At 37.9% G+C, this 25294-nt stretch overlaps 1 protein-coding gene across 2 annotated transcripts in view; it reads right to left on the reverse strand.

The window, feature by feature from the left end:
- Positions 1-1072: 1072 nt before the first annotated feature.
- The window catches only part of slc12a2 (solute carrier family 12 member 2), a 70068-nt gene continuing 45846 nt past the window's right edge, over positions 1073-25294 (reverse strand). Inside the window, exons 15-27 of one of the 2 annotated variants that reach the window (XM_003216420.4) lie at positions 23874-23973; positions 22520-22631; positions 20917-21057; positions 20186-20292; positions 18495-18574; positions 15433-15558; positions 13312-13359; positions 11172-11294; positions 10953-11064; positions 10036-10122; positions 6467-6602; positions 6281-6348; positions 1073-3724 (exon numbers count right to left, since the gene is read on the reverse strand). In XM_003216420.4, coding sequence (XP_003216468.2) covers positions 3589-3724; positions 6281-6348; positions 6467-6602; positions 10036-10122; positions 10953-11064; positions 11172-11294; positions 13312-13359; positions 15433-15558; positions 18495-18574; positions 20186-20292; positions 20917-21057; positions 22520-22631; positions 23874-23973 — 1376 coding nt within the window. In that variant the 3' untranslated portion in view covers positions 1073-3588. The remainder of the gene's footprint in view (positions 3725-6280; positions 6349-6466; positions 6603-10035; positions 10123-10952; positions 11065-11171; positions 11295-13311; positions 13360-15432; positions 15559-18494; positions 18575-20185; positions 20293-20916; positions 21058-22519; positions 22632-23873; positions 23974-25294) is intronic. The other variant, XM_008103110.3, reaches the window with a different exon arrangement.

A 25294-nucleotide genomic window follows, 5' to 3' on the forward strand; every position in this document is an offset into this window, starting at 1 on the left:
CTGATTTGCCTGCCTGCTGGTCTGTGTACATGTGCCAAAACTGATAAAACACCACTTGCAGATTTTGACTATCAAAGGCAGTTTTTCTACATAGGGGTTTGGTGGGTAGTGATGGGCAAGGGACCCAAAGTGTCATGTTTTTATGGAACTTTGGAGTCTTGAGATGATATGGCTCAGAAATATTTTATTTTGGAGGAGGCAAATTACAAAATGGGGCCCTCACAAGCTACCTATGGCCCATACGATGCATTTTCCTGATTTTTCTCTACAAGCAGCAATGGAGGAAACCGTCTAACAGAAATAGAAGAAATCCTTACATCCTAAACTTTCACGTGCTAAGGCTTTCTGTTAACAAAAAGCCCAAGGAAGTCCTCACCTGATCCTGTAGAAGACAAGGATGCAGAACCAATGGGAAAGACCAACTGTAGGGCAGGGATGGGTCACAAGGCACAGGGAAGCACTTGGAAGCAGATCACATTTCTAATATTAGGAGAACCCAGGCAAGAAGCTTATGAATTTTCCAATGAGGAATCATAAGAGTTCTTCTACCTGGCCCTTGTGGGCCATCCAGAAGAATGAACCTATTCAAAAATTGAGGGAGATGGGGATGATCTATACAGTATAATACATTGCTTATCTAGACAGCCTGACTTTGCAAGTCAATCTTTGTGTTCATATTGAAACAAGTGTAGTTGGCTTTAAGGAAATTTAGGTAGGATTATACAATTTGTAATGAACAGGTGTAAGACAAGGGTTCATCCAAACATCAGATTAGGAAATTTAGAATCAACTCTGTATCCAAATGGGCAGGAACAACTGGCAGGACTACACACTCATTTGTTTAGTAGCAACATGGTGGAGTTAGGCATGTTACGTAGGAGAATTACATTCCTTTGGCCATGGGTTACAGATTTTAAAACACTGCATGAGGTATCAAACTTGCAATGTGTGATATGAAATGTTCAGCTATTATCTATACATCAGGCAAGGTCTGATAGAAACATATTAAGAAGCACTGAATACACACACACACACACACACAGTAGAAAAATAATTAATTTAAACAACCATATTTAATTCACTCCCATTTATTGCAGTGATCCCGCCCCAATACAGAGTAGAAACTGCAATACTCAGTTGTTGTTAAAACATTAGAAAAGCCATTGTGTGTGACAGTTACAGTACAATATTATCAAAATATGACATGACATTTTCAAACTGTGGATAGTACCAACCAAAGCTCAATCCTTAAATTAAGACCATAATTCATTTTTAAATAAACAGAAAACCATATAAAAAGAATTATGTAAAAAGGAAATCCTAATACAGACATAATGAAACAATAAATAAGTTGATTTGTTTTGCTACTAAACACTAATTTCATAAAATAAAGTTTCATCTACAGAATGGTATTGCTGAACATCAATGGAAAATAATTATTTCAAGTCATTACTGATTGGAACTTAAAATACGGCACCAAAAAGAAAACGTTTAATTTAAACTGAAAATAAATTTGGAATCGCTAGATCACAAACTTGCCTTTTGGTAACAAGGTACAATTGAAGTTTATTGGAGTGTTAGTCCATTAAAGATTAAATTTTGCATTTGTTGATTTGGTGTCTGTTTGTGTTTATGTGTGTGAAGTACTGAAAATTCTCATGTGAGAAAAAAAAACCTTTATTAATTCACAGACATTTTGCTACCATCAATATATATGCATATTTAGATGATTTGCTATTTTATACACATTTCACACTTAAGAGATACTTTCCATTTGGTTCCCTTTACAGATCAAAAGCAATGGTTTTCCTCAATGGGCAGAATTTTGGATAAGTGTACCTGTGCACTTGTCTCGATAGCAGCATTAAGTCCATGCCCTATTGTTTCTGAACATTAAACAAAAATGGAAATCCTGATTCACTGAATCATTTTGTTTCCTATCATCACACCAACAAACACTGCAAATGTGCAATAACCAATGCTTTTAATTACACACTGGGAATGTTAATTTGTTTGGCTTTTTTCAGAAAAAAATCAAGTTTCTTGCAACTTCTAATTTCTTTTGAAAACTAGAGACTGGCATTGATTTACTCTACCTGGCAGCCAACTTGTATTGCACTTCTGAAAAAGAGAGATCAGTCAACATTGGTAAGACAATGAAAATAACAATTTACTGGAATGCAAACCACTAAACGAAAGAACTGCCTTCTCTCAGGAACTAGGGCTGCCAATGGAACTGTTTGCTCCTTTACTTCGATCTTGACTAGCTGAAAGACTTGTTTTCTGTTCTGTTTCTTCACTGACAAAACACTGAAACAATAAATGTTCCATCTTGTATGCTGCCCGTCAAGAGGCAGAGGAAGATTTTTAGGCAACTCTTACAGATATTAGGCATAAACGCTATTACGAAGTGATTTTTTTCAGTAAGCATTTCAGAGTAAAAAAATAATAAAATAAAGCTGTCAACACACGCGCGTGCAAAGAGGGCACACAAATTGGCAGTTCTTGGATCCACAAGGAGTCATATACAAATTAAAACGCAAAGGTCAGGAGAATTAAACCTGAGTATTTAACAAGACTAAACATAGATTCTGACAAATGAATCAGTTGCTTTCAAATGCCTCTCATACAATGTGGTCCGTTTAATTAGGTGAAAAAAACTGTCAGCTTAGAAGGTCCTAAAAGATTTTGAAGTATCCTTTTAGATTGCATCCCATTTAATTAGCTGGGATATTTACAGAATCCGGTAACAGAACTGCAGCTTCTCATTGGAGCTGCAGGATAAAAAACTGGCCTACTGACCTTTGACCAAGGTAGCGAAATGGGGAAAAAACAGGATGGAATCTGAGAAAATACTCTCTCTTAATTAGTATACTTCATCTTTATTCAGCAGTACAAATTGAAGAGTACAAAGTCCTAGATATTAATACCATGGACTTGGTTTTCATAATAGCCAACCTGCCCCGTTTACCTTTTTCATATACAACAGACCTTTTTAAAAAAAAACAAAAACAAAATAAGAAACGCACACACACCATTCCAAACAATAGGAAACATATAACAGTAAAAACTAATACCTTGATGGAAGACCAGAATGCAGCATTTTTTAAAAACTGTAAGATGGAAGAGTCTAGAAATTAAAGGAAGATTCAGCCAATGACAGACTGATATTCTGTATAAATTTACAAAACAGGGAATATGGATGTAATTTGGTTAACTTCAGAAGGCACCTCAAGGCTAAAAGGCTTTTATAAATCTATAATCCTTTCATTGATCAAAAATAAACACTTTTATTGCTGCTGCTCAAGTAGCAAAGAAAATCCTGTTCGTTCATTCATTCTTCAGTCTACCAAGGAATCTTTTCCCATTAAGCAAGATTAAATTATGGAGGAATTAGAAGAAAACTGAAGCTTTCACAACTTTAGGAGCAGAGTGACTGTCCTTGTGTGCTTTCAAGTCAGTGGAATAGTGAAAGGGTTGTCACTTTTCGCCTGTGTGTGATGTTAATATTTCAGCCAGACATCCGAGTCTCTCCCCTTTAGGCACTGAAGTACCATTTCAATACAGCTGCAGGTCCTGCAGCCGTATTTAGGAATAGAAAGTAAGAACACTCTGGTGATTTCCACGGACAAGGAGAACCGGGGGCAGGTCTTTTGAGAGAGCCTCAATCCAGGCCATGTAGAGCGCGCTTGAGACTGCACTCTTCCGTGCAACTGGCAAACTCCTGTCAACAAGATAAATGGGGACACTATCAATATAGCAGGGCTGGATTCGTTAATGCAAAACATCCATTAATTACAGGAAAAATTTCCTGTTTTGCCGTGTGTATCACTTGAGTTTCAAATTCTACGTAGCACCCCACAATATTTAGCAGCAGTTATGGATTTGCTACTATGAAAAATACTCAGAAGTAAAGTCTACAGAACTCAGTGAGACCTATGTCCAAAGAAGCATGCACATATTTGAACTATCAATTATACTTAGGCTGCATCTATACTTTTTATTCATTTTTTATTTACTTTGTTTTATATCCCACCCTCTCTCCCTCATTGAGGGACTCAGAGCGGTTAACATATAGCACAATTTGATGCTGTTCAATGATCCATCTCACATTCAAACACATAACATAAATACATATAAAATCTATAATGCTCCTCTAACAACAACACTACATGGTAAAACATTATACAACTATAATTTAAATTCAAATTCGCTTCCATCTCACTGCCATTTCCACATTCATTGCATTTAACCTGGTTAACCATTGTCATCCCCAAATGCTTGTCTCCACAGAAAATTTTTTATCTGCTTTCTAAAGGATAACAGGGAGGGCACCATTCTGGTGTCCCTCAGGAGGGAGTTTCAAAGCCGAAGAGCCGCTGTTGAGGAGGCCCTCTCTCTCAATCCCACCGTACAGAGCTGCGACGCGGGTGGGACTAAGAGTATGGCCTCCCCTGTCAATCGTAAGGCTCATTCCAGTTCATATCAGGAGATGCGGTCAAATAGATAGGTTGGGGCTGAACTGTTCAGGGCTTTAAAGATTAAAACCAGCATCTTGAATTGTGCCTGGAAGCACACTGGTAGCCAGTGGAGCTGTCATAACAAGGGGGTTGTTTGCTCCCTGTACGTCGCTCCAGTGAGCAACCTGGCTGCAGATCTTGTCAGGATTGAGTTTCAGTTTGTTCGTTCTCATTCAGTCCGTTACTGCCGTCAAACACTGGTTCAGGATTGGGACGGCTTCCTTGGAATTCGGCAAAAGAGTAGTAGAGTTGTGTGTCATCTGCATAGAGGTGACACCTCACTCCAAAATTCTGGATGATCTCACTCAGTGGCTTCATGTAGATGTTTAAAAGCATGGGGGATAGAACAGACCCCTGAGGAACCCCACAGGACAAAGGCCAGGAGTTCAAACAGGTGTCTCCCAGCACTACCTTCTGGGGCCGCCCCCCGAGCCCCATCTCAGTGAGACTGCCCAGGAGGATACCATAATCAACTGTGTCAAAGGCCGCTGAGATGTCCAAGAGAACCAACAGGGTCACACTTCCCCTGCCGAGCTCTCTGTGGAGGTCATCCACCAAGGTGCCAAAGCTGTTTCCATACCACCAGGTCTGAAGCTGGACTGTGGAATGAATGCAGTTTGACACCACTTGAGTTGCTATGGCTCAATGCTATGAAACCCTGGGATTTCTAGTTTGGTGATGCACTAGCACCCTTTGGCAGACCTTATAAGGCTACAACTCCCAGGATTTCATATCATTGAGCCATGGCAGTTAAACTGGTGCCAGACTGCATTCATTCTACAGTTTGGATGCAATCTTTGTCAGTATCATTCCAAAACCATGGATGTTTCCAGGTTTTTAAGACAAGTTAAGACTCCCCTCCAAGTTTTAAATCATTTGGGCTTGTTAGAAATATTGTAGAGAAAATATTGTAGATCTGACTATTGTTTTAAATTTTTTATATTGTATTTAATAGTTTTAATTGATTTTATGTACTGTGTAATTTTGATTTTGTGTAGGCATCGAATTACTGCCATTGTTGTAAACCGCCCTGAGTCCCTTCGGGTGAGAAAGGCGGGATATAAATGTTGGAAATAAATAAATAAATAAATAAATAGAGAAAACTGTACTAAAGTAAAACATGTGAACTGAAGCAGTGGAGCGCATTCTAACACATTTTAAATCTGTATTTCACTATGACTGAACAGGGTTAGAGTGATTGTGTGAGTCATACAGATATTAAATATACATATATACATACCACACAATGTATGTCAATCATCCAATAGCTGAGTTAATCAGATTGGATTATATCCCAACTAGTAGTTAGGGTGACGCATCACTGATTTATGTACCACAATAACTACTAGTTAGGATACAAGCCAACTTCGTGAAGCAAGACACCATAGTAGGATATCTGCTTAATTTGTAGCCTGTACAATCCATATATTGAATTCAGAAAGTTCTATCAAGAGACTCAACAAATTTTAAAGATTTTTTAAAATTAGAATAATAGAATAATAGAGTTGGAAAAGACCACATGGGCCATATAGTCCAGGTCTCTGCCATGCACTTTATTGAAATCTTTATATCCTGCAACTCTAACTAAAAATCTCAGGCCGCTGTACGATAAAGCCAATCTAACCTATGTACTTTATATTTTATGGTGCTGAACATAAGCTGCTGTTGTTGTTGTATCAGAATTCGTAACAATATCTTTTGACAAGTGTTTTCAATATTTACTGCAAATGGAGTCAAGAACAACAGAGAGCCATACTTACATAACAATTAGATTAGCTGTGCTTGAATGTTCTTTCAGTAATTCATTTAATCTAATCTGGCGGTGGCTCTGAAATTAAAATGAGAACGTTGTTGATGCAAGAATAAACAACCATTCTAATAAACCAAGAAATAAAACTAACTGGCTAACTAAATGATGCCTCTGTAAGACAGAAAGACAGAAATACCTTGGTTTTGTATAGCTCAAGTTCATTATCTGTGATTCTCCAAGGCTCATCTTCTTTCATTTTATCTGCAACATCTTGCTCTTTATCATCTTCATGAAGTCTGAAAGGCTCTATCATTTCTTCAAAAGCAGCAATACTGAAAATGATTTGATCATATAATTGAAGCGCATCAGTTCTTGGACGGGTTCACTGAAACTTCTACTAAAATACCTGTGCCACAATGTCAAGCACTGCAGAACCATTAAGAGAGACCCAAGCAGGTACTTAAGGATGGGTAATTTCTATTGGATTCCCTACAGTTTCAAAAGTCATTACAAAACCGGGGGGGGGGGGGGGGGGCTGGAACTTCGTTTCTAAAGTGTTGTTAGTGAAAAGTTTGTTGCTATAATAAGGGTAACAAAATTTCATTACTATTTCATTATAGTAATTGCACATAATTACTATAGTTGGGGAAACTTCAGGGGCTCCTTTCTCCCTCATTTTTACAGCTATTGGGGTGAAACTCACTACCATGGTAGAACAGATTTTTCATTCTTAGCTCACCAGATTTCAGAACGTTTCACATATCCATATATAACATGATGTCCCTCGCGCAAACACCAAATTTTTGCAGTTTAATAAACTTTCACCATGTTTTTATGATAGAACCAATTAGGAAATGACATTTATAACCCAGGAACAAAAATCATAGTTTAGAATTTTACATTTTTTGGAACTCTGGCTGGCTGGCTGGCTACAGAAGGGCAAATCTCTCTGATGCTGAGCACTGCATTCTGGGAAATGTAGTTTAGGACAAGGCCTTTTGAATTCTCTTGCATAGGTCGTCTCACCTTCCCAAACTACATTTCCAAGAATTATGTGCTGTTCCCAGCAAAAACTGCTTTTTCCCTCCTTTTCCAACCTCTTCTAATGGCGAGGCCATTAATTTACAGAGGAAAGGCAAGACAGGCACTAAGGCAGCCTTTTTGGCTTTGCTTGACTTTGGGAGTCTGCCGGGATTTACAAAATTAAAACAAAAAAGTATGGGGTAAATTCTGATTCTTAAATTTTTGGTGCGGGCCATGCCCAGGTATCAGATATCAATTTGTAAGTACAAATTGAACAAATATGAAACAACTTACGAGGACAAACAAAAATTATGCACATGCCTAGGAAAGGGCCAAAATTAAAATAGGCAAACCCCCTTAGGGCCACAGATAGGTTTCGGAGCACCTCACTTTCTTAATCAATAAACTACTATGCAAATAAGTCATATTATAAAAAGGGAAGTTTCAATTAATGTCAATCAATTACACTGATTATGCAAAAAGTTTATTTATTATGAAATCATATAAATGGGAAAATTACTTTGCTAATTAACAGAATTTAAACAATAAGAAAACCAGAAAAATGCATCAAGCAATCATAAAATTGTAATAGTAACAATGAGGATTTTTAATAATTAACATTAGAATAATATAATAATAATAATAATAATAATAATAATAATAATAATAATAATATTTTTTTTTGTATCCGGCCGCCCTCTCTCAAAAAGGACTTGGGTGGCTTACAGAACACCATATAATAGTGCCATAAAAAACATAAAAATGCAGGTAAAATTATATACCCGGACAACGCTGGGTACATAAACTAGTTACAGTAGAGTCTCATTTATCCAACATAAACGGGCCAGCAGAATGTTGGATAAGTGAATATGTTGGATAATAAGGAGGGATTAAGGAAAAGCCTATTAAACATCAAATTAGGTTATGATTTTACAAATTAAGCACCAAAACATCATGTTATACAACAAATTTGACAGAAAAAGTAGTTCAATACGCAGTAATGTTATGTTGTAATTACTGTATTTACAAATTTAGCACCAAAATATTACGATATATTGAAAACATTGACCACAAAAATGTGTTGGATAATCCAGAACGTTGGATAAGTGAGACTCTACTGTATTTATACATTGTTGTCTTGAGTGAGTCATACTCTCTGCCTCAGAGAAAGGTACAAACTTTTTTGGTCAGCAGCACTGGCTGATACTAAACAATAAAGCCATTTCATTTCAATTGTCTTCACTGGTTGGCCCTCCAATGCTTTTGGGGTGGAAAGATCGGCCGCTTACAAGAAACGTTGCCCAGGGGACGCCCGACTGAATTCACTCAATCTTCGGGGAGGCTCTTTCCGTGTCCCCCTGTGAGAGGCAACTCACCAGTGCCTTGGGGGATCTCTCCGGCAACTGCGGAGAGAACCACCCGAAGCCTGGCCCTGCCAGGACACGGCTGTGTGCTTTCCACCTACGTGGCCGCGAGGCCAACAGGAAACTGAGGGTTGCTTGGGGGGGCCAAGGGCTCGAACACTGTTTCCATCCTAAATACCTTGGTGTCACCTTAGACCGAACACTAACATATAGGAGACACTGCATGAACACCAAGCACAGGGTGGCTGCACGCGGTGACATCCTGCGGAGGCTGACTGGCAGCGCATGGGGTGCAGACCCACAGGTGGTGGGAGCATCGGCCCTGGCCTTGTCTTTCTCGGCTGCGGAGTGTGCCTGTCCTGTTTGGCACGGGTCTGCCCGTGCGGGGCAGGTGGACATGGCGCTGAATGAGGCATGCGGAATCATCACGGGATGCCTTGAACCTACACCTGTTGGACTCTGCAGGTTGGCTGGCATTGCCCCTCCTGACGTGCGACGGGAGGCTGCTGCTAACGGTGGGAGAGAAAGGGTCGAACATTGTGAAAGCCACCCACTGCATGGCTATCACCCTCCTCCCACCAGACTCAAATCAAGGAAGGGCTTCATGAGAACCACGGCTCCTCTTGATGTTCCTCCAGCGGCGACGGGGGTGTCCCTCTGGGCGGCTAAACCTGGCAGTTCTAACTGGATGGCCCCCCAGAGGGTCTTCCTCCAGGGGCAAACCAGGAATGGGCAACTTGGAGGTTCCTGAACAGACTCAGAAGTGGAGTGGGCAGATCAAAAGACAGCTTGGCAGGGTGGTGCTACCTGGGGGAGTCCTCCGCCTTGTGTGGCTGTGGAGCTGAACAAACAACTCAGCGTGTGTGTGCTTGCCCACAGTGCCCTGCCTCATGTGCGGAGGGGGAGTTGTTTAAAGCTACAGACAATGCGGTTGCTGTTGCCCGCTTTTGGTCCAAAACTATTTAGTTGCTTGTGATTTCTTTCCTTTTTATTTTATTTCCATTATTTGAAATGTATTTGCTGTACCAATGCTTTTGACACGAAATAAATAAACTGGTTGGCCCTTTCGCTTCTGCAGGTCGCAGAGAAGCCCTTTGCAGGCCACACCCATCCAATGGGCCGTATGTTGTGTAAGCCTGCTCTAGACCAGGGCAATTACTAGAATTTGAAAATTTGTGTTTTTACCACTTCTGCAGAGGTTTTGTGCCCCTAACCCCTATGAAAGGGGGAGGGGGTATTGTACTGCTTCCAACCCTTCAAAATCTATCCTCTCATAACTGAAGACTCCAAAACTGAGACTGACTGGCCTCTGGATATATCTAGTAAAGTGCCAGTTTTGTTACTAGAAGAGATATAGGAAATCAGCACACAAACTTACTTTTCTTTCTTTGGCTTTGTATTGATGTCACCCAGGACCATGATATCTGAGAAATCTATTCGAAATTTGCTGAGCAATGTAGCCATCCTAAAAAACCAGATAGAACAACAATTAACTGACTGTAGAATCAGACTGAAACATTCTGAATATTCAAAGTAGGCACTTCATCAGCCTCTACACCTATAGGCTCTAGAAAGAATAACATAAATAGGAAACATTTTAATTAAAATTGACTTATATCTAACTGGGCTTCGCATGAGTGGAAAACATTTGTCACTGTTAGAGACAGGAATCCTACCGTGTCTTCTATAACCCATCTCCTCCACACATTTTGTTTTTCTAGAGAATCCTAACCCTCTTAAATTTCTTCCATATATGCAAGAGGTGAGGGTGATTGGGTGGTGTCCTTAAAAGTCAGATGTCCTCCCTTGCCCAACAGAAATGGTTTTCTGATAGCACAGAACGACTATGGCATATGACCCACTTTTTTTACATGTCACTCAAAGTCTAACAATTTTTTCAGCATGTACAAATACACAGTTTAGCCACCTGCTACTTTATAGCATTAATATGTCACAACAAATTAAAACACAGAAAAAAAGTGTTTGTAATCTAGATAAATAAATTAACTAGGCATAAGCCTGAATTTAAAATCAGTAGAATGTGATTGTTCAGGTTAGCGGCATTTGGATTTCTCAAGATCAAGCTACAATAAATTAACAAAAATGTATTGGGCACATTTTTTAAAAAAAATCATTAAAATTATGCTATTTGGCAGGCACAGGAAAATACTAAATGTCATATTTAAAGTACTATCTATAACATATGCAGATTTATTAATAGTTATAACATGTAAACATCCTGATATGAACTATAGTACTTATATAACGCTTAATAAATGACGGAAAGAAACATACGCTCTTCTGTCGTGATCTATTCTGTTTATTTTTCCACCAATGAATACCCTGATCTTACAGTCTTTCCATTTTTTCTTCGTTGTCAGAAGATACGGAATCAGGAGTGTTAAACCTACATGAGCAGGAAAAAGACATTCTTATTTTTCTGTGATACGTTGTTAGAAAGTAAACACTACTTAGGATTTTGAATGAGCTGCAACATTAAAAAAACATGTTTACCTCCATCGTCAAAAAGCCACCACACATCAATATTATTTTTTCCTTGTTTTTTCTGAAATTGAGAGCTTGCATCAAGCAGTCTTTGATCAGTCAAGTTCAAGGGAATAGGCAGGCCTTTAGGGTCTGTAGAATTGAAAAGAACCATACACAAAAAGGGTTTCATTAGAATTCTGACCAAAAAAGCTTAAGAAGAAAGGAAGAAAACAGACATTACTCTAAACTCTACATACAAACCAAGAAGAAAAATTAAAGATTTCCCTAAGTTTGCTATATTATTTTCCTTCTTTTACCAAAGCTTAAAGTAAAGTCTGCCTAGGGACTTAGGTCTATATCAGCTTTGAATCCAGAACATAACACAAATTCAGTGGTCAACGTGTTTTAAATTTAAGGGGATCTGGAGATAAATGGGCCACTGGGAGGGAGTAAAGAGTATTTCACATACTCAGGTGAAGTCTCAAGCTTACAAAGAACCATTTCAGAACTGCAGTGAGGACAGAATGCAAAATATAAACAAGGGCTGAGCATGCTCAGTGGCCTCCAGAAATCATGGGACCTAGGAGTTGGAAAAAAAAGAAAAGGCCAATTGGAGCCCTTTACAGGTAGCTGTATTCTGAAGGACTGCGTACTAGCTGACAGGCACCTTGTTCAGAAATATTCAAGTAACAAAATGAAGATACTGCATTATTTTCTACAGGTCTCATAGAATATGTATGTTCCAGAGACCATAGATTACTTTTCCACCTGCTTGAGTTTAGCCAAATACAGCACATGCTGTCCACTGAAAATTAGAATGAAATTATCACTGCTGGAGTGATGCAAGAAAAAGATAGACAATGTTTATGCTGAAGTATTTGAGGAAATGTCACTTTTGCCATTCATCCCATTGAAAGACTTATAATGGGATTACAATAATATCTTAAATTAAGATTTGGTGTTGCTTTTCCTATATATTCTATCCTGAAAGCTCATGATTTTTTAATAATGTATGTCAAAACAAAGGAAATCGGTATGCATAGAATAAATTATAACATGGTTTTAAAAATAACAATTTAACACAGGAACATTTTGTATTTCGCTGCAGCTGAGTTAACAGATGAGAAGCAAGAATCATGGACTGTAAAAAAAGACAGCCAAAGAATAAGGAATAGGAAAAATGAAGATCTGTAAAGGATACAAGGAAAGTTATGAAAGACATGATTGTCAGAGGAATTATAAAATATATCTTGTAAAGCAAACCTGGAAATCGTATTTCTTTATTTTGGCCTAATAATGGTTAATAGTGTCCCGAAGCCTTATGCTGTGTATAGAAGTAGGTGCCACTGCCTAATGTATTTTAGGCCTATTTCAAAGAAGTAACATAATATTCACTTTTTAAAAAAAGGCTTTTTAGGCCTAATAAAATGGAGGGGTGTGTTTGTGTTATAACCATGGAACTGTTCTTAGGTACACTCAGTGGCAAGATTGGCAACCACATTACTAAGGATCCTGTGTGGTTCAAGAGGAAGAGGAGGAAGTATAAATAAAAGTGCACAATGTTCATATTGCTTTTCTGAATACGAAAACCCGAACAAGTCAGTGTTATGAGTACACTGCTCCAGGCACGCAGGTAACAGTATGAATTCAATGATTCATATTGGCATAACCCAGATATTTAATTTTAAAAAATGCCGCACAATACACGGACCTAGGATTACATTTGGCTTTCATTCTTTGAGCAACAACTTTCTGTCATGCGAGTGCAAACTCTTTGTAATTTCCTCGCAGCGTGTCTGTGTGTGAGAGAGCCCATCTCCTACAACACAACAGATAAATGTTATCATGACCCATGTCTTAGAGATACTGAACCAAATTATTTTTCAATAAACTTCTGCCACAACATGGCACATTTGTTGTTAAATTTATCCTTCTTTTGTACCCAACAGCCCTATCAAGCAGCATTTAAGCAATCATAACATTTTTCCACAAACAGCTGCTATCATGAGCAAGAAACCCCTCCGAGTCCCCATGAGCAGAGAAGGTATCCGAGAGAAAAATAGCTCTCCCTGCATTTGCCATGTATGAAACAAAGTGTAGAAAAGTATAGAATGATGGTTAAAGTATGGAAAATGGATTGAAAACAAAAGATGGGAAAATGGCCTGCCTTTTTTCAAAAGTGGCTGTGTTGGGGTCTTGACATCTTCTTCCTCTTCTGGACATGGTATAAAAGTGAAGAAAACAAAACAAAGTATTATTTACAGTATTAATGAAAATGTGATCTCTGTTTAATTTTAATGTGTAATGTGATTTGCTATTAAGGAAAAACCAAACATGAATGAATTCAATCAATTGTATGACCTCTGTTTACTTTTAAGGTATAACATGAATTGGTATTATGGAAAAACCAAACATGAATTAATCAATTCATTTTAATGGTTGCAAATGTTTAGGATGCTAATATACACTTTGTTTACATAAATACACTTGTTTGTGCATGTACACACAAACACTGTCACGTCTATCACTGTACTGAAACTTGCATGTCTGAAACAGTTGGAATGACTGTCAACTAAACAGCCCCGTCACTCTTTTTTCCTTATTATTCTCAAAAAGGTTGAGGGAGAAAAAAGAGAAAAAAAGCTCTGCAAAATGAGCAGAGCTATCTTATCAGTGCAACAAGAGGCTGGGAAAACAGTATCATTCTTACAGCTTTGACCTAAAACTAACTGTACCACTAGATAAATACTTAAGAAGTCCCTCTGAGGGACAAAAACATAGTTTTTTTTCTAGCACAATGAACCGACAGTAAACATATTTAGTACTCTGCTAATTTATTTTTCAACATATTTAATCAAACATGCAGCCAAATAATTTTAGATCCAGGATCTAACAGTCTCATGACCCCTGTGTATAATTTAATAAGATTTACACAACTGCTACAGTCCTTACTCAGCAACCTAAAATGAACTGCTGCAAATAGAAGCATGGAAAAATAATGTGATATCAGATTATGTTACAAATATTCTATGCATGCATATGAAGAAATGAGAACTACTGTTATGGTAGCTAAGGGTTTTTTTGTTATTGGTCCTGCTGCTCTGATATAACAGCAATGGGGCAGGAGCTCTTCTAGTTCCAAGATTGAAGAAACCATCAAGAGAACTTATGACAAAAGGAATGAGGCCCCTGACCACTACCTAGAAGTGCTTATGAGATTATGAGCAGCTGTTTGGTTCCACAAACACACTCACACATATATGACTAACAGTAAAATAAGATCACTTAAAAAGCGGTGTCTTAGTACCCCTGTATTGGTTCAATATTTTCTTGCAATAAATTGCTTCCAGAAGATTCTTAACATTGAATATATCTCCCTTTCTGTGGTTTCACTTCTCTACCAAAGTAAATTTGATTTTAAAAAATACTACCATTGCAGCTTCCCAAAGCAAAATATATTTATTTATTTTATTTATTTATATCTCGCCCTTCCCACCCTGAAGGGGACTCAGGGTAGTTTACAACAAAGGCACAATTTGATGCCTCGAACAACATCAACATAAACAACATATACTTTAAAATCACATCATTAAAACATGTCAATTAAAACAATTGCTTAAAATCACACAATCCAAAAACATGTATCAGGAGCAACTGTCATCTGTTATGGTTCATTATTGCACTGAGATATTAATTGTTGCACTAGGAATCACTGTGCAAACACCACCACCAGGATTCAACTTTCTTCCTGAAGGTCAGGAGATGATCTCTGTACGATCTCAATTTCCGAGATGGTTCATAGGAGATACATTTGGACAGGTACGCTGGGCTGGAACTATTTAGGGCTTTATAGGCTAATTGTGCTTGGTAGCAGACTAGAAGCCAGTGGAGCTGGTGCAACAGGGGAATTGTGTGCTCCCTGTACCCCGCTCCAGTTAGAAACCTGGCTGCTGCCCGTTGGACTACTTGAAGCTTCCGAAGAGTCTTCAAAGGCAACCTCACATAGTGTGTGTTGCAGTAGTCTATTCGAAATATAACTAGAGTGTAGACCACTGTGGCCAAATCTGACTTCCCAAGGTATGGGTGCAACTAGAGCACAGGTTTTAATTAAAATAAAATAATTTTTTTTATAAAAATTGCTTACAACATGATATCCAATCAAGGGGAAATTAAAAGTTCCAAGGTACCTACTTTCACCTTTTGGGTGATAAATTCTGCTTTAAACTTTTAAATGGCACTCTATAATGATTCTTGCATTGCTACAGACAAAATCCAAATGAATTGTTACCTTTATGGATAGGAGCCTTTTCACTCACAGGCTTTGAAGTCACAGTCTCAGGCTTCTTGCTGTAGTCCACATTGACTATTATGTCTTTTGTTACTGGAGATTTCTCTTGGGATGACAGTACTTCTTCTGTAATCAAACATATGACTGAGATTTACAAAAACTGACTGACTGGCATGCTGAAAGAGAATACACTTAGATTATAAATATATCAATAGTCAAGGCAAAGATCAAGCAAATGAGGAAGGATACAGGGGATGAAATACTATTGAACTGCAGGACTCTGATCATTTCAAGAATGCCATTCTCTCCTGGGTGCTCAAAGCTATGCTTTTGTTCAACTGCTTTCATGGGATTTATGTAGGGGGATATACACATACTTTCAATATAGATAAACAGAATAGACAGATATCTGATTACATACTTGAGTATAAGCTGACCCAAACATAAGCCGAGGCACCTAATTTTACCACAAAAAAACTGGGAAAACGTATTGACTCAAGCATAAGCCAAAGGTGAGAAATGAAGCAGCTACTGGTAAATTTCAAAAATAAAAATAGATACAATTATATTAATTCAGGCATCAGTAGGTTAAATGTTTTTGAATATTTACATAAAACTATAATTTAAGAAAAGACTGTCCAACTCTGATTAAATCAATATTCTAACCTTCTTCAATGTAAATTTGTTTACGTATCCTTCCAATAATTTATTTATTTTATTTATTCACAGTATTTATATTCCACCCTTCTCACTCCAAATGGGATTCAAGGCGGACCACAGAACATGCATATGTGGCAAACATTCAATGCCTTTTATACAATGACAAGACAGACTATTGAACACTGATAGAGATATATATAGGCTTTTCCCATTTTGGAATCTGAGCCGGGGGGGGGGGGGGTTGCTGTCGCCCTGTTTCCCTGCCAAAGAGGCTTGTTCATAAACATTTTCCTTTGATAGAATCACCAGCATTTTTCTGGCATTTCCTTATGGGTGCCTTAAAATACCTTCCCACTTTTTAAAAGCGGGTACCTATTTATCTACTCACATTTTGCTTTCGAACTGCTAGGTAGGCGGAAACTGGGCTAAAGGCCAGGAGCTCACCCTGACCCAGGCTTCGAACTGTCAACATCTTGATAGGCAAGATTTACTGCAGCTGGTGGTTTAACCTGCTGTGCTAAAGCACAGTTTATTTTAACAATACATTTTGGGGGAAATGTGTGTATATGAATAAGAAAAAGTGGGAAAGACTGGTGTGGGGAGGGGGTGGGAAAGAAGGAAACAGTTGGAATGGGAAGGGGTGGTTGAAAAATGGGAAGATGAGGTGGGAAAGGGGTAGCTGGAAAAGTAGGACAGAATGGGTTGGGAATGGGGCAGCTGGGGAAGGGGAAATGACCGAGGTGTGAAAGGGGGTGGAAGCTGGGAAAGGTTGGGATGGAAAGGGGGGCTGTAAAAGTGAGAAAGACCCTGATCTAAAGTGTGAAGGAGGGGGATTGGGAAAAGATGGGAAAATTGGGGTGGGAAAGAGCAGAGATGGAAAACATTGGGATGGGGAAAGGAAAATTTTAAAATGAGCAAGGCTGGGGTGCAAAGTGGGGCTGGAAAGGCGGAAAGATTGGAGTGGGAAGGGGGCAAGTGGAGCAGTGGGAAAGGTTGATGTGATAAAGAGGGGCTGGGAAAGTGGGAAAGACGGGTGAGAAAGAGGGGAAACTGCGGTGGGAAAAGGGGCAAGACTGAAATAGGAAAAAGAGGCTGGAACCTGGAAAAGGCTGAGATGGAAAGTGGAAAGAGACAGGCTGGGATAGTAAAGACTGGGGTAGGAAGAGAGAAACTAGCAAAAGGGATGACTGGGATGGGAGAGAGGAGAGGAAGGCACACAACCTTCTCCGCACAGCAACCCAGCTCTCCTCTCTTTCCTCTCCTCTCTTTTCCAGCTGGGCTGCTGTGTGGAAAGGGCGCACACCTTCCTCTCCTCCTCTCTTGGTAAAAGAGCGCACCCTTGCCTCCCCTCTCAGCACAGTGACCCAGCTAGGTTGCTGTGCGGAGAGGTGAGGGTCCTGGCAGAAAGGTGTGGGGCTGAAAGAAGGGCTTCTTTCAGCCCGTCTTCCTGTCAGGATACTCACTTGAGTATAAGCCAAAGGGGGCTTTTTCAGCCTTAAAAAGGACTGAAAACGCGGCTTATATTTCAGTATATACAGTAATAGAAATTCTTCAATAAAGAACTGAAATCAACTTATAGTTCTGTTAATTAAATTCTTGAACATAGAACTCCAAAAATAGAACACCAAAAAGAAAGTGCAATCAGTGAAGTAATAAATCTGAACAAAAGGAGACATTGTAACTGAAGGGAGTAGTTGTACTTAATGTCAAGTATCACTCATGGTGTAACATATGCTTGCTTATCTATAACAGCAAAGCCCTGCTTTATGGTAACACTTACATGGGATAAAATGTAAACTAGTGTGTGGATGACATTACAAGTCTATTTCACATCAGACAGAAGAAAAGCAAGTTACTAAAAGCATCCTGAATACCAGAACCAAAGAAATTAAGTAAATATTAACCAGAAGACACTTCCACAACTGCAGGGCAACCACCACTAAAGTTCTATCTCATGCACTGGCAAATGGAAGTGCACAACTTCAACATATGACCTATTTATTGGCAAGGTCAAGGAGTGCCACCTAATCTAAAACTGAAATGGTTAATAACAGAACTTCAAATCAAACACAGAAGTATACTAATAGCCAGTGCAAATACTTCAAAGTACATGAATGAATTACTATTACAGGGACTTGAATATACAGCCTTGATTTAAGCCACATACCTATTTTGAGCACACAGTTTACTTTAATCCCTATATCAATTCAAGATCATAAGCATTTGGTACACATCCTTTTTAGTTTGCAGATACACAGCTGCATATATAGCCTCCAATTAAAAAGATAAAAATGGGGGGGGGGGGGGGGGAGCTTAAATGCTCAAGGAAGAAATACGGCTTTATCAGCAGTATGTTTCAGTAGTTCTGATTTTGTCCTAACTCATATTATCTTCAGAATTACCTTGTCCCTGCAGATGAGAAATATCCAGACCTTCCCTCAGACGTATTACAACCACTCCATACTGAATGTCAAAGGCATCACTGTAATAGAATAAATATGTTTTGGGAAAACCTACAAACAGCCAAGAGTTAAATAATATTATTAATAAGGTGGCACAGGCATGCAAGATGGGGAATAAAATCAGGGAGAAAGCTGGCCCTGAAGGTCATTTTAGCTTCTGAAATCAGCAAAAACGGTTGTATTTTTCTGTGTGTATTCTGATCATATCTTTGCCCCTTTCTAAAAAGTTTTCTTCCTTCCTGTGAAACAGTTTCATCATTTGTAGCATGCTTAATAGGTAGATGCTAGCAATACTAAAACACAATTTCCCTACTGCTCTTTGATCGAACAAACTTCCAGTTTTGATCTATGCAGGTGATGTAGTTCACTTGTCCCTCAATCATATACATTTGAAAGAGATGTCAGTTAAATTTAGCTGTTTCATGCTCAAAAGCATCTTAATGCAATTTGCCATCAATAACTGAATGGGAATAATTTTGGAGAAAAACAGACACCTGTAAACTATATGTAAAGAAAACTTATATATACACAGACATACATATATGCATAAAATATGTGTACTGGACTTTTTATGTATCTTAAATATAGTCAGGAATATTATGAATTAAGGCTTGGGAGGATCCAAAGATATTTGCAGTTTTCCCACTTTCATTTGGATCCTGCACCTCAACCCTAAAATGTGTAGTATCTGTAGTACTTCAACCCTCAAATGTGTAGTATCTCAGAGGTCCTCAGGGCCGATTTGACGGTCCCTCAAATTGTTGGCCCCGGGGGGGGGGGGGGGAGGTACTATAGTTTGAAAAAACAAATTCCTATGCGCACTGCACATATCTTACATGTAGTGCAAAAACATGATAGAACAATACAATATCTAAAATAAAGGATAATTTTAACCAACATAAGCACCAGTATTTCAATGGGAAGTGTGGGCCTACTTTTCACTGATGAAATGGTCAAGTTAATTAGGATTGTTATTGTTGTGTGTCTTAATGCCATTTCAGACTTCGGGTGATCCTAAGTCTAAAGTTTAGGGCAGGGGCCAGGTAAAGGACCTTGGAAGGCTGCATCCGGCTTGCAGGCCTTTCTTTGGGGACCCCTTGTATATCCTATGTTTATACACTGTTTGCAGTGACAGTTAAGGAAATTAGAACAACCTGGTTTAAAGTGGCTGACACCAGACAAGAAAGTTCCATGTCTCAATTTGCAAAATTTTATGAAGTGTTTAGATACAAGATGTGTTTAAAATTTCTTTAATACCTTTTACATATATATTATGTACTTATTGTATTCTATCCTGTTGCATTATTTGTTTGTAAAGGCCTATAGCTAAGAGCAATAAATATTTTGAATTGGGAGACACAGCTTAGAATGCTAATATATGCTGAAATTATACCATCCAAAAGATATAAGTTTATATTTTATACAGTTGTCATTTGGATACTAACGTAAAAGGGGCATCAAAAGTACTAGAATAATATCATTTATCATATTTAACTAGTAGGGAAAGTTGCTTATAGTTTTCTGAGAGTAACTGACGCAGCATTTACTGAGATAAATTCATACAGAAAATGCATGTGCTAAAACGAACAGAACTGCATACCCACAGCTAACAAACAGGCTTCTCTACTCACTGTAGTAAATTGATGTAGGTGTCAACTTCATTCATGTCAGCTGTCTGCCAATCTTTCTTAAATCCAAGCACAAGTGTGTTTGGTCTCATTCGACCCAAGCCTGCAGCCTAACAAAACAGAAAAAAATAAAGAAAAATATTAAATTAAAAATACACTTACAATTTTGGGATGTTATACCAAAGCATATGATGTTTGTTTTGTTTTTAAAAAAAGAAAAAAAGCTTCAACTACATGAAAAATAGAAATTTCCTTCCTCTGTTCAATTTGTGTTTTTTATTCTACATTTTGAATAAAAGGTTTACTGAAACATGCTACTCTACTTTTTTGTAGTGACTCTAGCTCTATTCTTTCCATATGTCTGCCTCTGGTATCAAATTTCCTTTTCAAGAAGTAATGATCCAGAACACATCTACTTTGTTAACTGGAGAATAACCTGTATTTGTGTAAAATAGTCTTTGGAAACTTGATGCAGTGCAGATTTGTTGACGTATTCATCCTATCATCCCCATCCAGCATTGTTATGAGTCATCCTTGGAGAGGATGATGGGAACTGCAATCTAACACATCTGGTCAACATCCCATAGCAGTAAATGCTAGTTTAAAACTATCAGTACAATGGGCAACACTTTCTAATTTAGAAGTGGAAAAAGCATGATCTACTTGAAAATACATTTCTGAGAGCAGATAACTAAACAGCAACAAACGGCCCTCTTTTTACAGTGACAAAATACCTGCATTAAGTATTGTGTGCCATCTCTCAAGTCTTCTGCACGTACTGGAGCATAAAATGCTTTCATTTTATTTTTAATAAGCCACCGCTGGTACTTTGGCATGTCTGTCGTCAATTCTTTCATGGCCTGCCTACGAGGGCTCTTTAAAAGAGGAAACGTTACACACATAGATACACAAGTTTCTAACAGACAACTGAACATTCATAACTGGAAAACATCAACTGACTCTTAATAAAAACAAATATATGCTCAATTCAAAAACTAATTGAATCACTCCAATCAGAAAACAGTTGCTACAGTAGCTATCCAAATTAACCATTACAGAACTACAATATTGTTAAATCCTTTAATGCTGCTATCAGGAGCTACTTTCATAGCAATTAGCATACTTAGGAAGTTCCTCTCAAGTAGAGCATGTGATAAATATTAGCATGTTATCATGATTTGAGCACTGGACTATGACTCTGAAGAACAGTGTTTGAATATACTTTTGAATATACTTGTTCAAAGCGGATTGCCTTCGCACTCTCAATGTCTCTTGAAGTTGAGAGTGAATGTGCCCAAGTTCACCCAGTAAGTGAACCCATGGCTGAGCATACTTTTACTTTATGAATTAATCCAAACTAACCCTACTAGGCATTCATAAAGTAAAGGTACACTGAGCTATGGAAACCCACCGAATGAACTTGGGCACACACTCTCTTGAATCTAGAGAAAAGCAAAGGCATTCCCTCTCTGAACAAATATTGCCAAGAAAATTCCTTAGTGTTGTCATAGGCTGAAAACTACCTGAAAGCACACAACAACAAAATTATTAGACTCAAGGTATCTTACTCTTCCATTCTCCTTACTGTAGAAAATGTGGGCAAGGTTCAATACTTCAAGCTACCTTTGCAGTAGCTGCTCCTAACCTGTGTAATTCCCTCCCACATAAAGTAAAGCTAATTCTCATGTCCCTGCTTTCTGCTGGCAGGATATTTTTCTATTTGTCTAGGATTTTGGCTGTTTGGGCACTGCAACAATTTTTGTCAACTAGGATTTGCTGTATTTTTTATTAGTATTGCTGTTTTAGCTGTTTAAAATTAATATTTAATATAGATATTCAACTGTTTTAAATATTGTATTATACATTATTTTTAACTGTATTTTGTTTTAAATTACATTGTGATGCACCTTGGGTCCTATACAGGGAGAAAGGCAGGAGAACAAATGAATAGGATGTTGTCAATATACTAATGTTACCCATTCTTTCTGCGCCTGGCCATCCCATTCTATAAAGAGAGAGAAAATGTGTACGTACAACGTAATCCTTGTGTTCACCACAAAATAATGTGATATTACCATGTGGCAAACACATTTTCATTCAAATAGATTTTATTAATATTCATTTGACTAACATTTTTCCTGTTTCCACTCTGTGTCTAATCCTTGGGCACTCTTATGCTATGTTAAACCATGGAGCTTTAAAAAAAAACACCACAAGACAATGTTTTGGTTTTTGCACAATCCCAAGTACCTCCCAGAGACATGAGAGGTTAGGAAATAGTATTCAGTAGAAATGTGTCAAGTGATTTTATAAGAGTAAGAAATTATTTGGACTTACCATATGTACATGACCACAGATCATCAGACCTACATTTTTAGTAAATGCATGGACCAGATGCAACAAAGCAGGACGAGAATTTGGAGGACCACTCATTACAAGGCATTGTGGCCTGATTGCAGATTTTAAAAAACAAAACAAAGCAGTTAATATGCACATTCCTGATAGCCATGTGAATTATTTGAATAGTTATTTAAAAAACTGCAGATTCCAATAATTTTCCACAAATCATTATTAGGGCCATACATTTCAAGTGGCGGGTATATCCACTGTCCATTTATTAGCAAGAGAAAGCCAATACCATTATTTTCTGAAAGTCTGATAGTGAATAAAAAATCAGGACACCGTGGTACTGAACCTCAATAATGTCAGCTCAAGAAAACACAGCTATGATTATTGGACAGTATAGAATTTTTCAAGCTTCTGCTCTGAAGTCTGTTTCCTAAGGCAGATGTCACCTGGTGAATCTACAGCTGGCCTTCTAACTTTCCAGATTAATATTTTAGGAAATCTATGGTAGTTACATGTGTGTTTTGTTGTTGTAGTTATAAATGACAAATCAATTCATTTTGGCTTGTTTCATAGTGCATTGCATTCACTGTATTGATATTTGTAATACTAAACCTGCTAGCGAAATGAATGAAGAAGTCATTCTAGAAGTATTACAGGTAAGAGGTAAGGAGGCTGCTGAAGCAGACAACAGAAGTCTGAGATGTTTTGATTTTTATTCCTTCGGAAGCACAGGCAAGCATATGCCTGATTTTTGCCACAAAATAGCTATGGCAAGTAGCTGCACCTCTATTTTTTGTGTTAACCCTCCTCCTCATCAGCTGAAAAAACTCCATTTGCTGAAAGTTTTATTCCGCTCCAAGTGCTCCCCATTCCTTGCCTTATACTGTATACCTGTATAACATTTTTCAATTTGTTGTATTTTAGTTCATCTTGAATCCCAGGCAGAGAATAAAAAAGACAATCTGAGGATCCCACATTTACTTTAACAAAAGAACACTTGGTCCAAAATTAAAGAACAAAAAGAGACAACATATGAGATGCAAGATTCATGCATGTTTCAAAGCTTATTTAACCAATTACTTATCACCCACTTTCAGGCATTTTTAAAGGCACTGTAAATAGGCAAAAGTGACTATGGAGTTGTGAGATGGATACCTGGAAAATAGAGAGCTCAGACAAATTACTTTCTTGATCTACTACACCAGGAATCCCACAGTCAATGTGAACACTGGATCCTAGTTGTTGTACAAAAAACAATGTTTCCGAGATTTGCTAAGGTACATCACTGCTCTAGCTTTTATTTCAATACTAAACAATATTGTTAAAGTATATTTCAAGTCACCTGAAGTTTTTCACATGATCTTCCACGCCTGTAAGGCGGACAGCATGCTGCAATGCATTTAGGTAAGTCAAGGCTTGTGTTGAAGATCCCCAATTGACATCTGTAAAAAGACCAGTCTTATTATGCTGAAATGGGGGAAATGCCTTTTAAAAAAGGAGGGCAAAAAAAAAAACCCCGATAAGAGGTTCCCCCAGAAATGTACTGATGCAATGCTTTTAGGATAAAATACAATTTTCCTATGAAATCTTGACAAGCTTCAAAATATTCATTTAGACAAGCCTAGTTAAGACCCAAGAGGATTAACAAGAGGGATGAATTCCTCTTTAGATCTTTTATAAGTTGGCAGTGAAGGTGAAAAAAAACCCTCTTGTTTCTGAGAGAGAGAAAAGAAGTCTTCATTAATAATAATATGCATCTGTAAAGTTATTGAAGTACAAAGGCTCCAGTTATTTCAATGTTCATAAACCTCATATACTTAACTTTTAAAACAATTAGTCTTTATTCCTGTTGGTATTTAAGAACTTAGATACATTCTGTTACATTTGAAAAAAATACTGATCTCAAATTCATCATAGGTAATTTTAGGTAATTTTAAAAGGTGAAATTGGGTTTGTCATGTCAAGTAATGCCAACAAATGACCTTTCAAAAAATAAGCCCTGGATGAATTTACCAATCTTGATCGGTAGGAGCTGGCACTCAAATAAATCAAACAAAACTCTTGTTCCGATACCTAATCATGTAACACCTACTTAAGGGTTGAAATAAATGGGACTTCTTGCTCACAACTAATTGAACCCAACGAAATCTGGTTAGTTAACACTAGATTTGACCCTCTATATTTGGTATCTGATAAACTGTTAGCAAATTGCACAAGTTGCCTATATTTTTGTGCTATGCCAAGGGCCAATTCTGATTCTGTAACTTTATTCACACAAAGTGCTAGAATCAAGATAGTTTAATCACACACAAAAAAAGTTAGTTAGCCTATGTAAAGAAGGGTTGTTGTGTGTTTTCTGGGCTGTATAGCCATGTTCCAGAAGTATTCTCTCCTGACATTTCACCCAAATCTATGGCAGACATTCTCAGAGATTACCTCACAACCTCTGAGGATGCCTGCCATAGATGTGGGCAAAACTTCTGGAACATGGCTATACAGCCCGGAAAACACACAACAACCCTGTGATTCCAGCCATGAAAGCCTTTGACAACACATATGTAAGGAAGATTCCAACAGGAATCTATATTACAATTTAACTATGTAAGGCTGAACTTGTAGTATGGGATTCAATGCTTACATTAGGATGGGAAGGGACCATAAGGGTTATCCAGTCAAAATCCCTACCATGCATGAATACACAACCCAATCAAGCCTATCCAACCTCTGTTTTAAAGACACCCAATAATAGGTAATTCACTTAAA

The sequence above is a fragment of the Anolis carolinensis genome, chromosome 2, assembly GCF_035594765.1.
Source record: "Anolis carolinensis isolate JA03-04 chromosome 2, rAnoCar3.1.pri, whole genome shotgun sequence".
Taxonomy (NCBI): domain Eukaryota; kingdom Metazoa; phylum Chordata; class Lepidosauria; order Squamata; family Dactyloidae; genus Anolis; species Anolis carolinensis.